Raw genomic sequence first — 22,161 nt, 5'->3', positions numbered from 1 at the left:
ATGCTGCAGTGTGTGATGCAGATCCATGACCCCTGGGCCAGTGTGAGACAAGTTCCTGATGAACGAATTTATGAAAGTATGGGATATTCAAATTATTCCGATATCTAGATTAATGTGTAACTAATATTTATGATTACTAATTAGAAGCAGTCTAAATTTAATGATCACTTGAAACTGGAGTCAAATTAAATACAGATCTAGAACAAAACTGAAACGTTATCCAAAAAAATGAGGTACTCTCTATGGAAATAAAAGGCCTACATGCATCATACCTTAGCCCACGGCATTGGATATCATCGTTGGGCCAATGTGTGGTCCTTACAACATCAAAAAAAAAAAAGTGTAATTTTGTAAAATAATACTTACATTAGTAAAATAATAATACCCTTTAATATGAAATGCTTTAATATAATCTTGCTTTATGCTACATCTAATTATATATGATGATGACGAGTGCAATGAGAAAAGAATAGACATGAGAAATGTTTTTCTGTGGATTGTTTTGAAAAAATAAGCTAAAATGAAATGATGTGCTTAAAGTTCTAAAAGTTAGTTTGTCAAACATTTTAAGGAAAAGTTACCTTTTTTTCTCTCAAGAAGATAAAGTCTGTGGAACAGAACACTGCCGTCGGTTCAGCTGTCAAGTTAAGTAAGAGTAAGATATCTGACATTAAATTTCATTCACCTGTGGGTGTGGACTACTTGTTTGTTAAACAAATGGAAAATGTAATGGAAATGTTCTCTTTTGTGAATTTTATTTTACATAATATTGTTGTGAATAATAGTAAAATCAGTAGCTTATAGATTTGCTTGTACTGAGTACTGTCTGATAATAATTCACGTCTACAGAAGCATTAAAATAATTACATTTTGGTGAAGTTCTTATGTTTTTTTGGATAGTTTTTGCATAGTTTCTTCACAAAACCTCTCAGCTCTGTTTGAGGAACATTATGACCATCAGCTATAGCTTTGTTCTTGACTCACATGCAAATGTGTTAATCAGGAAACGCAAGAGTTTGCATATTGTTTGCATTTCACCTTTATGTTTGCCCTTGAGCTGAGATATGCATGAACCTCACGATAAACAGCACTTCATTTGCAGCTGCTGCCCTGTTGTTTAAAACCCATGCAAATTGAGCATTACCAGTTCCACAAGTTAAGAGACTTGTTCCACAATACAAAACAAACAAAAAACACAAACTATTTTGGGGACTATTTTGAGTATTTTGGACTGAACTATATATAGAACAACACAGATAATTAAGATCATTTTCATTTTATTTATTTATTTAGGAAGTGTTTAATTTAAAGCTTAGAAATGTTGACTCAAACGGTAACACTTTATTTTAGGGTCTCTTAACTAGTTGCTTATTAGCATGCATATTACTAGAATATTAGCTATTTATTAGTACTAATTAAGAACATATTGATGCCTTATTCTACATTCCTAATCCTACCCAATACCTAAATTTAACAACTACCTTACTAACTATTAATAAGCAGTAAATTAGGAGTTTATTGAGGGCAACATCGTAGTTAATAGTGAATAAATGTTCCCTATTCTAAAGTGTTACGACTCAAACTATTTATTTTGGACATTTTCATTCATTATTCATTACTCATGTCAAGCACTTATTTTAAATAATCTAAGTTCAAAATGTCCAATAAACACAATGACAACACTAAATATAAACATCAGTTTCAGTCTAGGAATATGGTACGGTTTACTTGTATTAATCTACACTGTAAAAAATTGCTGTTAAAAACGGCTATATTCTGACAGTAGCATTCTGTTTTTTTTTTATTACAACAGTAAAATCCCATAAAAAACCCCTATGAATTCTGGGTAATATTTGTTGTTTTCGAGAAAGTATCCAGTAAAGCAGAGGATGATTAAACAACTCCAGGGACAGCAGATGAAATTTAGCTCTGTAGCTAATTCTGGGGCAGTTTTCGGACTGTCTATTGTCCCTGTCAAATAAAGAATTAAATAAATAAAAAAACAAACAGCATCACCAGCTTCACGCATTACAGTCTGACTTTATTTCTGCCATATCTACAAAAATTATTTGAGAATTAATAGACATTTAGATGCTTTATTTAAAATGTTTCGTTTGACCTCACCATTATCGCGATCAGCATTGTTTTAGTTGGGCTCTTGACCTTTGACTTTTTAATGCAAGATTTTTTTGGTTGTTATAACGGTGTTTGTTAAACACATTTGCTAATAGCAGAAACTCGCAATTGCTATAGCAATTCTGAGATATACACTCGCAATTCTGAGATATACACTCACAATTCTGAGATATAAACTCGCAATTCTGACTTTTTATTATCACAATTCTGAGATAGAAACTCACAATTCTGAGATAGAAACTCACAATTCTGAGATATACTCTCGCAATTCTGAGATATACACTCACAATTCTGAGATATAAACTCGCAATTCTGACTTTTATTATCACAATTCTGAGATAGAAACTCACAATTCTGAGATAGAAACTCACAATTCTGAGATATACACTCGCAATTCTGAGATATACACTCACAATTCTGAGATATAAACTCGCAATTCTGACTTTTATTATCAGAATTCTGAGATAGAAACTCACAATTCTGAGATATAAACGCGCAATTCTGAGATATAAACGCGCAATTCTGACTTTTATTATCAGAATTCTGAGATAGAAACTCCCAATTCTGAGATATACACTCACAATTCTGAGATATACACTCGCAATTCTGAGATATACACTCGCAATTATGAGATATAAACTCGCAATTCTGACTTTTATTATCAGAATTCTGAGATAGAAACTCCCAATTCTGAGATATACACTCACAATTCTGAGATATACACTCGCAATTCTGAGATATACACTCACAATTCTGAGATATAAACTCGCAATTCTGACTTTTATTATCAGAATTCTGAGATAGAAACTCACAATTCTGAGATATAAACGCGCAATTCTGAGATATAAACGCGCAATTCTGACTTTTATTATCAGAATTCTGAGATAGAAACTCCCAATTCTGAGATATACACTCACAATTCTGAGATATACACTCGCAATTCTGAGATATACACTCGCAATTCTGAGATATACACTCGCAATTATGAGATATAAACTCGCAATTCTGACTTTTATTATCAGAATTCTGAGATAGAAACTCCCAATTCTGAGATATACACTCACAATTCTGAGATATACACTCGCAATTCTGAGATATACACTCACAATTCTGAGATATAAACGCGCAATTCTGACTTTTATTATCAGAATTCTGAGATAGAAACTCCCAATTCTGAGATATACACTCACAATTCTGAGATATACACTCGCAATTATGAGATATACACTCGCAATTATGAGATATAAACTCGCAATTCTGAGATATATACTCACAATTATGAGATATAAACTCACGATTCTGACTTTTTTCATCAGAATTCTGAGATATATACTCACAATTCTGAGATATACACTCGCAATTCTGAGATATACACTCACAATTCTGAGATATAAACTCGCAATTCTGACTTTTATTATCAGAATTCTGAGATAGAAACTCACAATTCTGAGATATAAACGCGCAATTCTGAGATATAAACGCGCAATTCTGACTTTTATTATCAGAATTCTGAGATAGAAACTCCCAATTCTGAGATATACACTCACAATTCTGAGATATACACTCGCAATTCTGAGATATACACTCGCAATTATGAGATATACACTCGCAATTATGAGATATAAACTCGCAATTCTGAGATATATACTCACAATTATGAGATATAAACTCACGATTCTGACTTTTTTCATCAGAATTCTGAGATATATACTCGCAATTATGAGATATACACTCCCAATTCTAAGATATATACTCGCAATTCTGAGATATAAACTCACAATTCTGTCTTTTTTTTATCAGAATTCTGAGATATATACTCGCAATTATGAGATAGAAACTCGCAATTCTGAGATATACACTCGCAATTCTGAGATATAAACTCACGATTCTGACTTTTTTCATCAGAATTCTGAGATATATACTCGCAATTATGAGATATACACTCCCAATTCTAAGATATATACTCGCAATTCTGAGATATAAACTCACAATTCTGTCTTTTTTTTATCAGAATTCTGAGATATATACTCGCAATTATGAGATAGAAACTCGCAATTCTAAGATATACACTCGCAATTCTGAGATATAAACTCACAATTCTGTCTTTTTTTTATCAGAATTCTGAGATATATACTCGCAATTATGAGATAGAAACTCGCAATTCTGAGATATACACTCGCAATTCTGAGATATAAACTCACAATTGATCCAAGCTATGTCCTCCCATCCCGGAAGGCACTTAAAACGATAGTCACTGAAAGGTATAACAGCACCAAGGAGAAGAGCATGAGAGACCTACAAAAGGCAGAATTTGTTAGTCTTACGGCTGATATGTGGTCATCCATCAATATGGACGGATATCTTGGTGTAACTTGTCACTACATTACACCAGAAGCAAAGATGGTAACTGTTGTATTGGGTGTAAGGAGGTTTTACCAAACCCACACAGCCCAGCATCTCATGGAGGCTAAAACCTTGCTCATGTCTGAGTGGGGAATTACCTCCAAAGTTCAGTGTATGGTGACTGACAATGCATCCAACATGATCTTAAGTGCCCAGCTACTGAAGCTTCGACATATCCCATGTTTTGCACATAACTTAAATTTGATTGTGAAAAAGACCCTAGATGAAACCCCACTCATCAATGAAATACGCCAGAAAGCCAGAAAGATAGTGGGGTTGTTTAGATCCAGCTGCAAAGCAAAGGACAAACTTGTGGAGAAGCAGGGCTTGATGGGCAGACAAACTCTGAAACTGATACAGGAGGTTGAAACGAGATGGAACAGCACTTTTGACATGCTGCAACGCTTATATGATCTACGAGAGCCAGTGGCTGCTGCTATTTCCAATTTAAACTGTGATACTGCTCTGCACAAGTTCTGAGTACGACATAATTCAAGAATCACTGTCATTACTGCAACATTTAAACTTGCTACAACAGAGTTGTCAGAGGAACAGAGAGTATCTGCCTCAAAACTCATACCACTTTACAGGATGTTGCAGCACAAGCTTGTAGAGAAAATAGGCCTTGCAAAGCAGGAATCAACTGTACAATTAGGTAAGCCACAATGACCATACTGCCAATGTTATTGGCCATAAGTGTCATATTGTTGTCATTAATATAATTAATATGGTTTGCTCCTGTTTTGCACAGGCTCACACCTGCAGTCCAGATGTGGCGGGTATGAGTCATTCATTGACATTGGCTTGGCATTGGCTACACTGCTGGACCCAAGATTCAAAATTGTGGCTTTTGGAAATCCTGCCAAAGGCCAGGAGGCTGAAAAACACCTCACACTGGAGTGCGCTTCGCCGATGCGTTCAAACTCACCAACTCATGGTGAGCACTTTCAATCTTCATCTAATTTTATGGAGTTATATAATCTGTATAATTATGTAACTTCATACATGACATGAGTTTAGACTTTGTAACTAATTGCTATTTTCACTTGTTCAATCAGAGTCACAATGGTCAGCATCAGGTCCATCATCATCATCAACAACACCAGCTGAAAGCCAGGACTGCTTATGGGAACTTTTTGATAATCATGTACGTGAATCCCACACGACATGCAGTGCTACAGCTGATGCCACAGTGGAAGTAAAAAAGTACCTCACAGATGCATTTCTGCCCAGAATGGAAGATCCCCTAAAGTACTGGAAGGAGAGAGCAGGTATTTTTCCTACTCTGTACGTTCTAGCTAAAAAGTGCATGCCAGCGACAAGTGTCCCTTGTGAGAGGACTTTTTCAAAGGCTGGAGAAATTCTATTTAAAAAAAAGAAGTAGGCTAAGTTCATCAACAGCAGAACAATTCATATTTTAAAATAAAAATCTCTATATTTAAAAAAAGGAAGACATTGTGGCTTGATGTATTTTATTGTCTATTTATCATTACCAAAGTAACACTTATTCACAAAGTGTTCATTCAGATGTCGGACCGATGTTTCAAAACTTTACAAGAAGAGAACAATAAAAACACACATTTTAATTGTTTATTATAATTTTGTAAAAGTCACTGCTTCAACCAGGATTCGGACCCACGGAGACATCATTGCAATTGAGCACACTTACCACTCCCCCACATCACCTGGTGACATCACTGACACAACATACATTACAACTCGTCAATTCGCTCATTTGTTTCTTTGTCGACGCTGTTTCAGAGCAATACTTGAAAATGCCCACTAGGTGTCACTGTAGAGACAGGCATCGAAACGTTTCGAAGCCTCGACACATTTGCTTCAACTGCTTCAGTGTTTTTCACGAAGCCTCGCTCTGCCCACCACTATACAGAACTAGACTGAGAGAGCATTTAAAGGCTTTTGCAGGTGTTGAGTTAATTAGCTGATTAGAGTGTGGCACCAGGGGTCTTCAATATTGAACATTTTCACAATATTCTAATTTTCTGAGATACTGAATTTGGGACTTTCATTAGTTGTCAGTTATAATCATCAAAATTAAAGGAAACAAACATTTGAAATATATCAGTCTGTGTGTAATGAATTAATCTAATATACAAGTTTCACTTTTTGAATGGTATTACTGAAATAAATCAACTTTTTCATGATATTCTAATTTTATGACCAGCACCTGTATGTTCCAGTCTTTCATTGGTTTCATATTTCTACATAATGACATTTCCTCTTCTTTTACTTGGTTCAAATCCGACTTAACACAAGTCACGTATAGATTTTTGGTTAATATCTGATAATTTGCTTTCTTTTGTTAAGTCTTGTAATATCTCTACTGCACCACTAACTGATCGTGCAGGTAATGAATTAGAAATTTCGAATGTTACTTGTAGTTCCCTAAGGAAACCAGGATATTGGAAATTAAATACTTCTCTGTTACGGAATTCTGATTATTGTTTGGGGATTAAAGGTATAATTGATTCTTTAAAAAAATAATAATACTAATTCTTATACCTTAAATTGGGAATTTGAGTGTCGTAATTTCACAATAAAATTTAGTAAAGAATTGTCAAAATCAAAGGGATCACAATATGATTCATTATTAAAAGAAATGAACCCTATTACGTGTATTACCAATCCAACTGATGCAGAGAAAGAAAATGTATACTTGTTAAGAGAACAACTAAACTTCCACTTATGTGGAAAAGGCTAAAGGGGCCTTTGTTCGGTCTAGGGCCAAATGGCTAGAAGCCGGGGGGAAAAAACTCTGCATACCTTTTTAATTTAGAAAAGAAAAAAAAAACGAGAAGAGGAAATGTCTTTGAAAGAATTGGATATCATCAAAAAAAAAAAAAAAAAACTTTCAACAAAAGACCAGGACCTGATGGGTTGTCTTTCGAGTTTTACATTGTTTTGGGAAGATATAAGAGAAGTCATTTTAAATGTGTTTAATGAATGTGCTGTAAATGGAGAACTTACAGAATCAATGAAGCAGGGAGTAATTACTCTGCTTCCAAAACCTAATAAAGACATTTTGCACTAAGATAACTGGCACCCAATCACACTGCTTAATTTGGATTACACATTATTAGCGTCTTTATATGCCAATAGATTAAAACCATGTTTGGAGGAAATCATATCTACCACCCAGTCTGGATTCATGAAGGGGAGAAATATTTCAAACAATATCAGACTGGTATTACTCCTCTTAGATTACTCAGATTTAGTAAATGAGGAAGCTCTAATTTTGACTTTTACAAGGCTTTTGACACCGTTGAGCACAATTTCATGTATCAGACCCTTAATTATTTTGGTTTTGGCCCGACCTTTAAAAATGAGAAGAGTGTGTGAAATGTCCGTGTGCCATCGAGATAACGTGTGCACCCGCTCTCCGATGGCTAAACAGCAGGGGTTGGAATGAGGTAAGTGTGTATGTAGATGTATAATGTGTGTGCCAGTACTGCCGTTCCCAGCGGTGAAGATCAACTCTTCACAATGATGCATACATATTACAATAATATTTCAAGCAGTGTTTCTTTATCCAGTGGTACATCTTCTCATTTTATTGTCTGACGAGGGATTAGGCAGGGGTGCCCTATTTCCCCATTTTTATTTTTATTAGTAGCAGAAATGTTAAATCTTTATACTGTACATTGTTCCCAAATTAAAGGTATTGAGATGGAAGACTGAGCTGTTCTCTGATGCCTCAGGTTTATCAGTCAATCACTCTAAAAGTGAAATTATGGCAGTACACCGCTTAGACGACTCGTGTATATCTGGGATACAGGTAAAACAGGTAGTTAGATACTTGGGTATTGTAATTAGTAAATCAGCCTCAGAGAGAATAAAAAAATTTTTTTGACAAAGATTGCAAAAGACAAGTAATATTTTCAATTGTTGGCTTCAGAGAAATGTATCTATTCAAAGTCGTGTGTTGATCTCCAAGGCTGAAGGAATTTCTAAACTTGTATAACCTGTTTTATCCCTTTATGTAGACTCTTATATGTGTTCCACAATTGACAAGATGTTATTTAAATTCATCTGGAGGAGCAAGACAGAGTATGTTAAAAGAAAAACAATAATTAGAAATGTATCAGGAGGAGGAGTTAATGCTTTAGATTTGAACACTGTTAACAATGTCTTTAAAATTAAATGGATTAAGCATTGTCTTTGTGAGAATAATTTTCCATGGTTTTCTATTCCCAATATTATTTTGTTTAAATGTGGTGGCCTTCATTTTCTACTTGCTTGTGACTTTAAATGTAATAAGCTCCCCATTAAGTTGTCTAACTTTTACAGCCAAGCTTTGGATTAGTCTATAAACATAATTTCTCTCCCCATTTGTGTTATTTGGAACAATCAATATATATTATTCAAAAGCAAGACCATTTTTTGGAGTGACTGGTTTAACAAAGGTTTAATTTTTGTCACAGATTTATTAAACCAGTGAGGTGCTCTATATAATCACACTGAATTTATTGGTAATAGCGGATTAAATGTATCTTCCAGTGAATATAGAAAACTAATTAATTTTATTTCCTCAAAATTACTTGTAAAAATGTATATGTCTGTAACTGGCTCTCTTCCAGATCTTACAGTTGGGGCCCTTTCTATCAGGGATAAACAAATTCAATAACCTTTATATTAGGAAGATTTTAACCAAAGAAAACAATATTCTTCCTAAGGCAATGGTGAAGTGGAAACAGGTTTATCCCTCGCTTTTACTTCAGAATCTGTAGTCAGATTTGAATAAATATGTAATTCCTTATAAAGTCAAAGAAAATCATTTCAAAATAATTCATAGATATTACCCATGTAATGATTTTATCAGTAAGTTCAAAGAAGGATTCTCACCCTTATGCTGTTTTTGCAAAGAGGAGTCGGAAACAATGTTTCAGTTGTAATTATACTAAATTATTTTGGTCCCAAATATCTTTATTTATTTTTGAATTGTTTTACAAATTTGTTGATATAAATGATATAATGGTCTTGTTTTTGAATTGTGATACTGGTCTAGTAGAAATGGACAATGCAATTAAAATAATTAAATTATTATTTAATATAATTAAAATTCTTGTTTTATTTGGGAAATATCATATATATAAAGCAAAATGTATGTTAAACGTACCAAATGGTAGACTATTTTCCATTGATTTAAAGATTTTATATGAATCCGTAACTTTAATACAGAACAACCGTAAAGCTGTTAAGACATCTCAGCTACTAAAAAGGATACTTGATGTAACAGATTGATCCTTGATGAAAAAAGTGTATTTCTTGCTCTTTTTTGAAATTGTAATGATTTACAGACTCATGTATTTTTATACTGTTGTCGCATTGTACTTTGACTCTGTTCCCCTGTTGTTATTGCAAAAAAAACAAACAAACAAAAAAATCATACTATATAGAATGTTCTTTTTTAATGGTAGGGAAGTACGTTCAAATCCAAATGTAGTACCTATTTATGCAGTATGCGATTTCGGACGCAGCCTAGGAATTAAGATTAGGCTACAAGATGAAAAAAGGTTTAAAGGGAGAGACGTCATAGACATGAGTGACAACCTCAACAGCCAATGAAAGAAGGGGGCGGGGATAGTGATATGTCATTATATCATGGACAGCAAGTTGATACGAAGTTTAACTTAAATTTGGCAAAACATGCTGTGGTTTACGAACTTTTAACGCCAGAACAAAAGACCCATGCAGAACTTTTACCATGTAAGTGTTCATGATTTAAAATATGAATCCATTCTCAGTGTTTTTATTAAACTAGTGGGGTGTTTATGTTGAACTGCGTGTGTCGTGGAAGGGAGCATGTTTACGATGAAAAGTGATTATCATAATAAGTGCGGTTATTATTATAATTAGTAGACTTTCTTACATTGAATTGACTAGAGGATTTTTATTTATTTATTATTTTTTAGCAGGAAAATAATTTCATAAACGTTTTCGTTTGAGTCAGTTGAGTTTGATGGATCATTTTGAATAGACTATTACACTGAAATAATTGATTAAACCAAATGGATTATAGTTTGATGGTTCTTATTATTTTACCATGTTCAAAATCCAAATTTGTTGGATCTTTAAATAAAAATTGAAAGTGAAAGTTTGGAGTCTGTATTGTTATCACAAAACGGTGTGTAAACAATCGCAGGACGAAAGGCTTGTTGTTTGTGTTTTGAGTTTGACTGATCATGTTCAGTATTATTGCATAAATCCGATTATTCATGTTTCATATAAAATCCACATTAAATATTCAAACAAAATGAAAGTGATAGTTTAGTAATGTTTCTCTACTCTGCAAAGCACCTTATCTCTGTATAAATGAGTTTGTGATGTGTAGCCTGGGTCTGTCGCATACATCAGCTCTTCTGTCTCATCAGGTTTCCTATACTGCTGCTGTTTTGCTTTGTCAATAATTGTGGTCAGTATCATTTTGCTTGTAAATTATAACAATTTTTGATTTTCAGTGTTAGGTGGAGTTGTTTTAGTCAATGGTTTCTCTTTTGCACCAAGTAACTTTGAGATTGATGTCTCACACTTGAAATCAATCATTTTTTTTATGTTATGGCTTTTTCTTAGTTTTGATGGTATCTTATTGTAAAGATTTCAATTATACATTTTTATTGTAAAGCACTTTGTAACTTTGTTTGGAAAGGTACTATAAAAATATTATAAATTAAACTTAAACGTGCAAAGCATTCTAGTTCATTAAGTAGCCTATTAATACAATTTAAAATGAGTATTAAAAGCTGAACAGTTTGTATCTCTATAGAGAGCAAGAAGTTCATTTGTTTGTTTATTGTAAATGATTGTATGGAGAAGGTGATCATGGCTTGAATCAAGCTTGAATTCAGTTCAGATGCAAAATATTGGAGAAACTTCATCATCAGTTTAAAATAGTTGAATCCACTTGGATGTTTGGTGATTGTTAAATGTCTTGAGCAAAAGAAAACTCAGATGATTAAAATAACTAGAAAATGTAAGTGACCTGATTATAGAGAATAAACGAAAACACCACATGAATTTGAGAATTGATGCTTTGTATTGAATGAATTTTATACTGTTTGTATTTGCAGGAACCTCCTCTGTACCTGTGACAGGGAAAAAGGGAGGCAACGTCACCCTACCATGTGAATTTGAGGCCAGACAGATTTCTGATCTTGTTTTAAGCAGGGTGTCAAAAACGATACTTGTTTGTGGGAGTAAAGGATGTGAGAGTAAAAATAGCCGAGTATTTAAAGAAGGAGCATGTAACATTGGTATCATGGATCTGAGACTGAGCGATGCTGGAATATACATTTTGTATGTCTACCGCAATAATGATCAGCCAGAGCTGGAACGAAAAATAAAGTATCAACTTCATATTCAGGGTAAAGTTAAAACTGATTAAACCATCAACATTGTGCTTTCCTAATAATGTTAGCAGTGTAATTGCATGCAGGACTGTAACAAGCAAATATGTGACCCAGAGCACAAAAGCAGTCTTAAGTCTGCTAGTATGTCTCTATTTGTTTCTCTGTTACTCTGGGATTAACATCCCATGGTAACTAGGAATTACAGAAGCTTCAGTCTGGATCCAACCCTTAAATGATCTGAGATGACCGAACACCTGAGAAAAGATAATGCCAACCCCTCAGAGGACCTCAGAGGATGCCAACGCTCAGACAACATACAGAATTACCAAATTTTGCCAAGTTAAATATATTAAGTTTCTGCAATATATAAATATATTGTGGAAACTTAATTTCCCGTAGAGCTTCTTTGCAACGATTTGTATCATAAAAAGCGCTATACAAATAAACTTGAACTTAAGTCGCTGGGGAATATTTGTAGCAATAGCCAAAAATACATTGTATGGGTCAAAATTATCCATTTTTGTAATGCCAAAAATCATTAGGATATTAAATAAAGATCATGTTCCATGAAGATATTTTGTAAATATCCTACCGTAAATATATCAAAACTTAATATTTGATTAGTAATATGCATTGCTAAGAACTTCATTTGAACAACTTTAAAGGTGATTTTCTCAATATTTAGATTTTTTTGCTCCCTCAGATTCCAGATTTTCAAATAGTTGTATCTCAGCCAAATATTGTCCGATCCTAACAAACCATACATCAATGGAAAGATTATTCTTTCAGCTTTCAGATCTTGTAGAAATCTTAATTTCGAAAAACTGACACTTATTAAGACTGGTTTTGTGGTCCACGATCAAATCTAGTAAATGTCACACCTCCCATTCAATAAAGGCCTTTCAGGCTGACTTTAAAAATGATTACATTTGGTCCCCTTTGGACTAAATATGTGCTTATGGTCTTGATTGTTTGACATCATTATTACAATAATTATTGATTAATGCCTTTCTGTTTCTCCCTAGATACAAGTTCTGTAAGAATAGGTGACCAGTTGAAGTTGGATGTTCTGTTGGTCAGTGCTAATAAAGTGGAGACAAACTCCAGTGGAAAGTGGACGGAGGTCTGGAGCAGAGACCACGGGGTCTGTAATGATCGACTGAATGATAGTGATGGGACCCTGACTATTAAAGAGTTTACAGCCAGTGATGTAGGAACATACAGAGTTCTGGACTCTGATGGAGAAATTTTGATCACAGTGACTGTCACAGGTGAGAGAAGATCAGCAGATGTTTAGAAATATCATTTTTAATACGTCATCATTAGCTTGGGGTTTTCTTTTAAAGTAAATCTGTATGGATAATTTTTTTCTTATCTTCTACAGAATCTGGCTCAGCGGAAGCAAACACATGTAAGACAGAAGAACAGTAAAGTAAGAGGCTGTTAAAATATTGAATAGTGAGTTTAAAAGTATAAAGTGTGTGCTCTCTTTCCAGCTTCCCCCCATTCTGCTCAAGAACATTGGAGTTGGGTAGAGAAATTTCTTTTTGGTTATGTGATTTCAATTTTTTTTGCGTATATAGTGATTATGGTAATTCAGATTGTGCTTAGGGTTGCTGGGATGCTCTGATGTCTGCATGACAGATGTTACTTGTAATTGTTGGAAAATGCCATGCTCTCTGCCATGTTTCTCTTTCTCTTATTTTATACACATGCACAATTATATAGATATATATTTTGGAATTCAAAGTTAAGATGGTGATAGGGGCTTATGGGCTCGAGTTTATTGATTTCAGTCTTCTGGAGTACAGGGTGCATCTGGTAAAAAAGTAATTCTTCAGCCAGAAACACTCTTAATATATCCAGAATATCCTTTCCACATTCCTATATGATGTAATACCTTTTGACATTAAAAATCTTTACTGTTCAAAAACATTTGACTGGTAGGTTATATATATTACAGAAAGGTTATATTGGAATGTTATTTTACAGGTAGTAATGTTTTTTAAAGAAGTCTCTTCTGTTCACTAAGCCTGCATTTATTAACAATAACATCAACAATCTTACTGTTCAAAAACGTTTGACTGTATAGGCAACTTTAATTTTTTCTCTTATTTATAGCTTTTAATTGGCTTAGAAATCGGATACACTGCTGGACAATAACCAATAATAATGATTTGTTTATATACTACAAACACTTTTTGTATTATTGCATAATAAGGCAGAATAGTTTCTATACTGTAATAAATGCAATCTCAATTTACACTGCATTGTTCATATACTGTATTACCTGGAGATGACTTGAAAAACACAAATAAACCATATATTGTTGCAATCGTATGTTTAATGTCCTCATGTTTCCAAACGTTTCTGTTTTTCTGTGAAAATAACTGTTTTCAAATAGAGATAGCAAGACGCTTTTGTCCATATTAGGAATTTCCTGGTACGACTTTCTGCAGGAGAGCGCCCTCTGGCTTCAAGTATGAATGAAACACACTGTCACACTGTGTTTAGCGCTCCGTGATGTTCATCTCGCCTTATTCTGGGTCCAAATAAAACATCAGGTCATGCACAGACTATCCTGCCTCTTTGAATTTAAATCTATATTTATTCACACCGCCTCTTGAAAATGTGAACAAACTTGCCCAAAAAGTGTGGGAGACAAATTTAGGTGATATTTAAAGTTGGGGCGGGGCGGGGGAGCGATCTACGCCCATTGGACAGACCCTTGTTTATGTTCATAGCAAAATACACTCAGGCCAGTTCCGGTTAGATTCTGGCCTGCCGGAGACTTACCGCTCGGCCTGACTCTGTCTGCCGAGTCAGTCGGGCCAGATGCGGCAGCTGTTAGCGAGCCGACACTGCCGCATCCCAGCTGGAATCAGCCTTACACTAAAGTAAAGTGTACAGCGCACCGGACAATATCTACACTCAAAAAAATGCAAGGTTATTTTTTTTTAACCCAAATGCTGGGTTCGGCCTGTTGGGTCATTTTATTGGGTTGTTTTTAATATTCTTACCCAGGTGCTGGGTCTTTTTTAACGCTGGGTTATTTCTTTTCTATTGTCAGAGTGGGCTTTTTTGTCCTACAGGAGAAAACTGTCTTGTCTTGTATTTTGTTGATCCACTGGTTCACATTTAAAAATATGTAGCAAAAAGAGCAGTTTGGCTTATTGAAAATATAAATTCATTCTCTGTCAGCAGATTTTGCTTTCAGAACGGCTTATAGCGGTTCCCCGGGAGCGGCTGAACACAAAGCAGCGCTGCACCTGACTTTAAATGTGCAGCGCTCAAGTTTATTCAGTGAAATCACAGGCTTTTGAAATTTAATCGTCATATTAATCTATATAGCAATTCTTGTCTTTCCATCGCCAAATTTAAGACCATTTATAATTAAGACTTTTTGTACCAGAGTTTTCATTAAATTTAAGCAATAAACAGAAGAACAGGAATCCTAAGAACAGGAGCCCCCTAAGAACCCACAAAAACATTTATGTCATGCATTTGGCAAAAAGGTTTTGTTTACTATGCATTTTACCTTTAAAATTTGAGGCAAGTGCAACTCTGGTGTCCCCTTTTTTTTGTGCACAGTGGTGTGATGGGGATTTAAATAAAAATACAGATTTCCAAACATATGGGTATCCGCTTGACCTTGGTAAAAGATAATCTTGACTGGAAAATACTGTTTTCATGGTCAGTTTTTCCATTTTTATTTGCTAATGTTAGTAAATGTTTACGCTAGAGTGCATGTCCTACTGCTCTGTAATTACAGTTTTTCTCAATCGATTTGACACATTTCTTCAAACTCAGGTCACTGTTCTCAAAACAGTTAACACAGTGATCTGAAAACTTTGTAATTGTCCTAAACAGATTGAACGTTTTCATTCGTTTCAGACGAATTACAAATCACACAAATAATTTTCTCAAAACAATGTGAACAAAACTCTCCAATGTTTTCATAATAGTTAATACAACCAACCAATACTTTAAAATATCTGAAAAAAAGGTTTTACACAAATCACAAACATTTATGTACCATTTGTCCAAACACAAAACAAAAAACATACAAAACTCTGTCATTTGTCCTTATGTCAAATGAACATGGTGTATTTTTGATTGGCCCTAAACTGATAACTCCTCGGTTAATCATACACTCAACACAGGAAATGCAGTTTTCCTAATCGTTTACACATTTAGCACAATTGCTTTAGCATAAAAATAAAATGGAAAGTATACAAAGAGAAAGAACGAATATGCAAAAAATAATTAGAATAATAATAAAATAAAAATATAATAAATAAAAATGGGGGGGGGGGGGGGGGGGGGGTAAAGAAAGAGGTGTAAGTTTAAAAGGCAGTGGAGTGGGTGGAAAAGGGGTGTAATGAGAGAGAAGAAGAGTGGAACAAGTAGAAAGAGATGAGCAGAGAGGAAGATGTGAGAAAAGAGGAGAAGAAGAAGGAGAAAAGATGTGCAGAGAGGAGGGCATTGGTGTAGTGGAAAGAGCAAGAGCAGAAACCGCAAGAAGACATGGACGAGAGGAAGTGGACAGCAGAGTGGAAGGAGAAGTAGAAGGTACAGAATTTTTTTTAAATGAAATCAGAATGACCCTAATTGACCATGTTAGAAATCATGGCCTCTCCTTTAGAGACGTTTTGTACTATGATTGTTGATGGTACACATTTTTTGTCCTCCTAGGACAACTTTCATTATTTACTGTAAACTATTTTTTTTCAGAATTGATGTTTGAGATCATTCAGGTGGACGATCAAGATTATTTTGAATGAAACAGGAGCATTGTTGACATGGTCCAGAATAGCAACACCAGCCACACAGGAAGAGGTCTGTGGAGATCTTGAGACAGGAGCTTGTCAAGCATGGAATCAATCTTCTCACATTTTTTCCCCTATGATGCAAGTGCAGCAAATATGTAGTGTAGATAAAATGCAATGAAATTCTCTTCTAGAAGCAAATTAATGGCAATATCAATAATTCAGGATAATTCATGTATACAGCAAACACACATGTGTGTATAAACAGTGGTGGCCAAAATTATTAGAACACCAGCTATAGCTGGTCTTCTAATAATTTTGGCCACCACTGTTTATACACACACATGTGTGTTTGCTGTATACATGAATTATCCTGAATTATTATCCTGCTATATATATATATATATATATATATATATATATATATATATATATATATATATATATTTACACTCACCTAAAGGATTATTAGGAACACCTGTTCAATTTCTCATTAATGCAATTATCTAATCAACCAATCACATGGCAGTTGCTTCAATGCATTTAGGGGTGTGGTCCTGGTCTAGACAATCTCCTGAACTCCAAACTGAATGTCAGAATGGGAAAGAAATGTGATTTAAGCAATTTTGAGCGTGGCATGGTTGTTGGTGCCAGACGGGACGGTCTGAGTATTTCACAATCTGCTCAGTTACTGTGATTTTCATGCACAACCATTTCTAGGGTTTACACAGAATGGTGTGAAAAGGGAAAAACATCCAGTATGCGGCAGTCCTGTGAGCGAAAATGCCTTGTTGATGCTAGAGGTCAGAGGAGAATGGGCCGACTGATTCAAGCTGATAGAAGAGCAACTTTGACTGAAATAACCACTCGTTACAACCGAGGTATGCAGCAAAGCATTTGTGAAGCCACAACACGCACAACCTTGAGGCGGATGGGCTACAACAGCAGAAGACCCCACCGGGTACCACTCATCTCCACTACAAATAGGAAAAAGAGGCTACAATTTGCACGAGCTCACCAAAATTGGACGGTTGAAGACTGGAAAAATGTTGCCTGGTCTGATGAGTCTCGATTTCTGTTGAGACATTCAGATGGTAGAGTCAGAATTTGGCGTAAACAGAATGAGAACATGGATCCATCATGCCTTGTTACCACTGTGCAGGCTGGTGGTGGTGGTGTAATGGTGTGGGGGATGTTTTCTTGGCACACTTTAGGCCCCTTAGTGCCAATTGGGCATCGTTTAAATGCCACGGCCTACCTGAGCATTGTTTCTGACCATGTCCATCGTCCATCCCTTTATGACCACCATGTACCCATCATCTGATGGCTACTTCCAGCAGGATAATGCACCATGCCACAAAGCTCGAATCATTTCAAATTGGTTTCTTGAACATGACAATGAGTTCACTGTACTAAAATAGCCCCACAGTCACCAGATCTCAACCCAATAGAGCATCTTTGGGATGTGGTGGAACGGGAGCTTCGTGCCCTGGATGTGCATCCCACAAATCTCCATCAACTGCAAGATGCTATCCTATCAATATGGGCCAACATTTCTAAAGAATGCTTTCAGCACCTTGTTGAATCAGTTCCACGTAGAATTAAGGCAGTTCTGAAGGCGAAAGGGGGTCAAATACAGTATTAGTATGGTGTTCCTAATAATCCTTTAGGTGAGTGTATATGTATATATAGCTGGTCACTAACTTTTTTAGCTGGTGAAAATGCTAGTGTAATATATATACAATGTATATAAATGTATGACCAGTCATGAAAAGGAGAATCAGACAACAACGATCACAGACTGCTGAGCTTCTGAAGTCTTGTATCAAGTGAGACTGGACAAACATTTTGCTAGCAAAAAAAACTTTAACAAGCCTGGTCACCCCCCAGTTTTATTGAAAATAAATGCTATAAATGTGTACAACCATAGTGTAGCAATCATTACATGTTTTTTTTTCACATTTACCCCAATAATTACCCAATTACCCACTTGTCAATTTTCCAGACATGATTAAATAGTGCCATAGTCGTGGCCTAATGGTTAGAGAGTCGGACTCGTAATCGAAAGGTTGCGAGTTCGAGCCCCCGGCCGGCAGGAATTGTAGGTGGGGGGAGGGAATGTCCAGCGCTCTCTCCACCCTCAATACCACGACTGAGGTGCCCTTGAGCAAGACACCGAACCCCCAACTGCTCCCCGGGCGCCGCAGCATGGCTGCCCACTGCTCCGGGTGTGTGTTCACGGTGTGTGTGTGCATTTGTTCACTACTCACTGTTGTGTGTGTGCACTTGGATGGGTTAAACGCAGAGCACCAATTTCGAGTATGGGTCACCATACTTGACAATACGGTCTTTTTTCCGATTTATGCCAAAACAACACTCAGTGTTGAAAGGGGTAGTGGAGACACACATTTCCAAAACTGAAAAAATATTTATTAATTACTTTGATACAATAATAATAATAATAATAGGCTAAAATAAAATAGCCTAATAATAATAATGAGCAATGAAAGATGGGCAAGATTATAATTCTTATTAAATCGCTTTCCGTTCCACTCCAAACACACTACGATTGAGCGACTGCTGCATATTCATGCCTTAACTTTCAGAAGAGTGTATCAGTTCAGTGTTATAACATTGAAATCGCTGAGACAGAGATGAGAAAGAGATTTAATAGACTTGGTTGAAAATGAAACAGGATGAAACGTCTTAGGTTACGTATGTAACCCCAGCTCCTCGAAGGAACGAGACACTGCGTCAGGAGACGCTTTGGGGAACACCTTCAGCGTGACCGGCTCTGAATACCAATGAAATCTGTCCAATGGATAGGAGGGACGTCACGGGCGAGGCAACGTAATGACCAGCTGGTATAAAAGTACGTGCGGTGAAACCGGCGTCAGCTTCTAGAATGAAGCAAGCGCTGGCAGGGATGCCGGAAGTTCCTCTTCAAGAACTCGAGCTGCATCAGGAGACGCTTTGGGGAACGAGATACCCACGGCACCAGACTTCCAAGTCCCTGCCCTGTGTGTATCCATACTGAGCACAGCTAGGGCAAGAGAACGGAAGAGCCTGGAGTGGCTCGCATGTCCAGGCCATAAAACCTGACAAAGGTCAGGGGCGTAGACCATCCCGCAGCGTTGCAGATGTCCTGGATAGGGACACCTGCGAGAAAGGCCTTGGAGGCCGCCACACTCCTCGTGGAATGAGCTCTGACTCCCATCGGCGAGGGGAGGTCAGAAGACTCATAGGCCATCTGAATGGCATCCACAATCCACTGACTGAGGGTCTGCTTGGAAGCAGGAAGACCTCTCTTATGGGGACCGTAGCAGACAAGCAACTGGTCCTCCCTTCTCCACATGGCAGCTCTGTGGACATATGCTCGCACTGGACATATATGATTTAGCTTTTGCTGGTCAGGCTCCCGAAAGGGAGGAGGACTAAAGGCCTGCAGTACGACAGGCTGTGGCGTGACCGAAGGAACTTCGCAAAGTCCAAGTGAGAAGGGGTCACTGACAGGGCCGCAACTCCCCAACTCTCTTCAGAGATGAAATCGCCAGAAAAAAACACGGTCTTCAGGGCGATCTGAGATCTCCTCAATAGGCTCAAATGGAGGTCTACAGAGAGCATCAATACCACAGCCAAGTCCCAAGGAGGGCCCCGGGACCGTACTGGAGGCCTTAGCCTCAGTGCACCACGGAGGAAACGTCTAACTAGCGGGTGTCTGCCCACTGTCTGTCCACCAAGAAGGGTGTGGTAGGCTGAATTGCCGCCACAAAAACCTTCAAGGTGGAGTGGGCTAACCCTGCGGAGAGTCGAGCCTGCAGGAACTCCAGCACTGTACCAACCAGGCAGTTAACTGGGTCGAGCTGGCAATCTCTGCACCATGTAGTGAAGAGTCTCCACTTCAGCGCGTACAGTCTCCTCGTAAAGGAAGCTCTGGATTGGAGAATGGTCTCAACAACCTCGGTTGAGAGACCGAAGCTACGAGCCATGCCCCCTCAGGGGCCACACCCACAGCTTCCACAACTCCGGTCGGGGATGCACAAGGTGCCTCCTGCCTGTGAGAGGAGATCCCTCCTGACTGGAATCTCCCATGGAGAGCCGTCGAGGAGGGAAATCGGGTCCGAGAACCATACTCGGCCCGGCCAGAACGGGGCTACTAATAGCAGCCGGAATCCATCCCGGCGGACTCTCTCCAGAACTCCGGAGAGCAGAGCAATCGGGGGAAAGACGTACAGACAAAGCCTCGGTCACGTCTGTACCATGGCATCCAGCCCCAGTGGAGCTGGATGATGTAGAGAGTACCAGAGGGGACATTGCGCTGTCTGAGTAGTAAAGAGGTCCACCTGAGCCTGGCCAAACACTCTCCAGATCTGCTTCACCACCTCGGTGTGAAGCATCCATTCCCCGGATAACAGCCCCTGCATCGACAGGGTGTATGCTCCCACATTGAGATGCTAACTCAGACGATCAGAAGGGAGCGGCATGCTCAAAGTGACCCTCTAAGTTGAGAGGAACAATGCCAGCTCGACCAACAGGAGAGCCGGGAGGGAGCAGCCTGCTCATAGATGACCCTCATAGTGAGGGGAGCAATGCTAGCTCTACCAAGGCAGAGCTCTGGAGAGCGGAGAACTTAACGCTCAGAAGGGAGCGGCATGCTCAAAGGTGACTGGGGGAAGATGAGCACCGTACGCTGTGGTGAATCGTGCTCTACCCCAGCAGGGCTACCCTCATAAGCCCTGATCCCACCCAGCAGGCACACAACGTCATATGACGTTAATATTAGGTTGGATTTAGGTCGCGACGTCAGGTGACCAAAATTCAATGTCAAGCCAACGTCTAATGACAACGTTTATTTGACGTCCAAGACCGACGTCAATTGACGTTGATATTTAGTTGTTTTCAGGTTGTGTTGTGAAGTAACCAAAATCCAACGTCGAGCCAACGTCTAAAGCCAACGTCATATTGACGTCAAATACTGATATACAGTCGTCGGGTATGGCAACCAAAACCCAACGTCGTCTAGACGTCATAATGGTAACGTCCACACAACGTCAGATTCTAACATCATTTGACGTTGGTTTTAGGTTGTGGCATTAACTAACCAAAATCCAACGTCGAGCCAACGTCTAAAGCCAACGTCATATTGACGTCAAATACTGATATACAGTCGTCGGGTATGGCAACCAAAACCCAACGTCGCCTAGATGTCATAATGGTAACGTCCACACAACGTCAGATTCTAACATCATTTGACGTTGTTTTTAGGTTGTGGCATTAACTAACCAAAATCCAACGTCGAGCCAACGTCTAAAGCCAACGTCATATTGACGTCAAATACTGATATACAGTCGTCGGGTATGGCAACCAAAACCCAACGTCGCCTAGACGTCATAATGGTAACGTCCACACAACGTCAGATTCTAACATCATTTGACGTTGGTTTTAGGTTGTGGCATTAACTAACCAAAATCCAACGTCGAGCCAAC

The 22,161-nt window shown here is 37.5% G+C and overlaps 2 protein-coding genes across 2 annotated transcripts in view; both read left to right on the top strand.

The window, feature by feature from the left end:
* The window catches only part of LOC306885640 (uncharacterized protein), a 72,771-nt gene that overhangs the window by 30,294 nt on the left and 20,316 nt on the right, over positions 1 to 22,161 (top strand). The window lies entirely within an intron of this gene.
* On the top strand, positions 10,128 to 14,245 carry LOC306885109 (uncharacterized protein). The gene is made up of 6 exons (XM_079441451.1): positions 10,128 to 10,266; positions 10,932 to 10,972; positions 11,628 to 11,921; positions 12,932 to 13,177; positions 13,291 to 13,317; positions 13,403 to 14,245. Coding segments are annotated over exons 1-6 (744 nt in total). The 5' UTR covers positions 10,128 to 10,264; the 3' UTR covers positions 13,537 to 14,245.

Source organism: Barbus barbus (genome assembly GCF_936440315.1).
Source record: "Barbus barbus genome assembly, chromosome: 19".
Classification (NCBI taxonomy): Eukaryota; Metazoa; Chordata; class Actinopteri; order Cypriniformes; family Cyprinidae; genus Barbus; species Barbus barbus.
This window is presented reverse-complemented; position numbering and strand designations above follow the sequence as displayed.

Bases quoted from the DNA above. Each gene is read 5' to 3' on its own strand.
- LOC306885109 (XM_079441451.1), top strand. The intron at 10,973-11,627 runs GTCAGTATCATT...TTGTATTTGCAG, and splicing joins TTGCTTTGTCAATAATTGTG to GAACCTCCTCTGTACCTGTG. The intron at 11,922-12,931 runs GTAAAGTTAAAA...GTTTCTCCCTAG, and splicing joins GTATCAACTTCATATTCAGG to ATACAAGTTCTGTAAGAATA.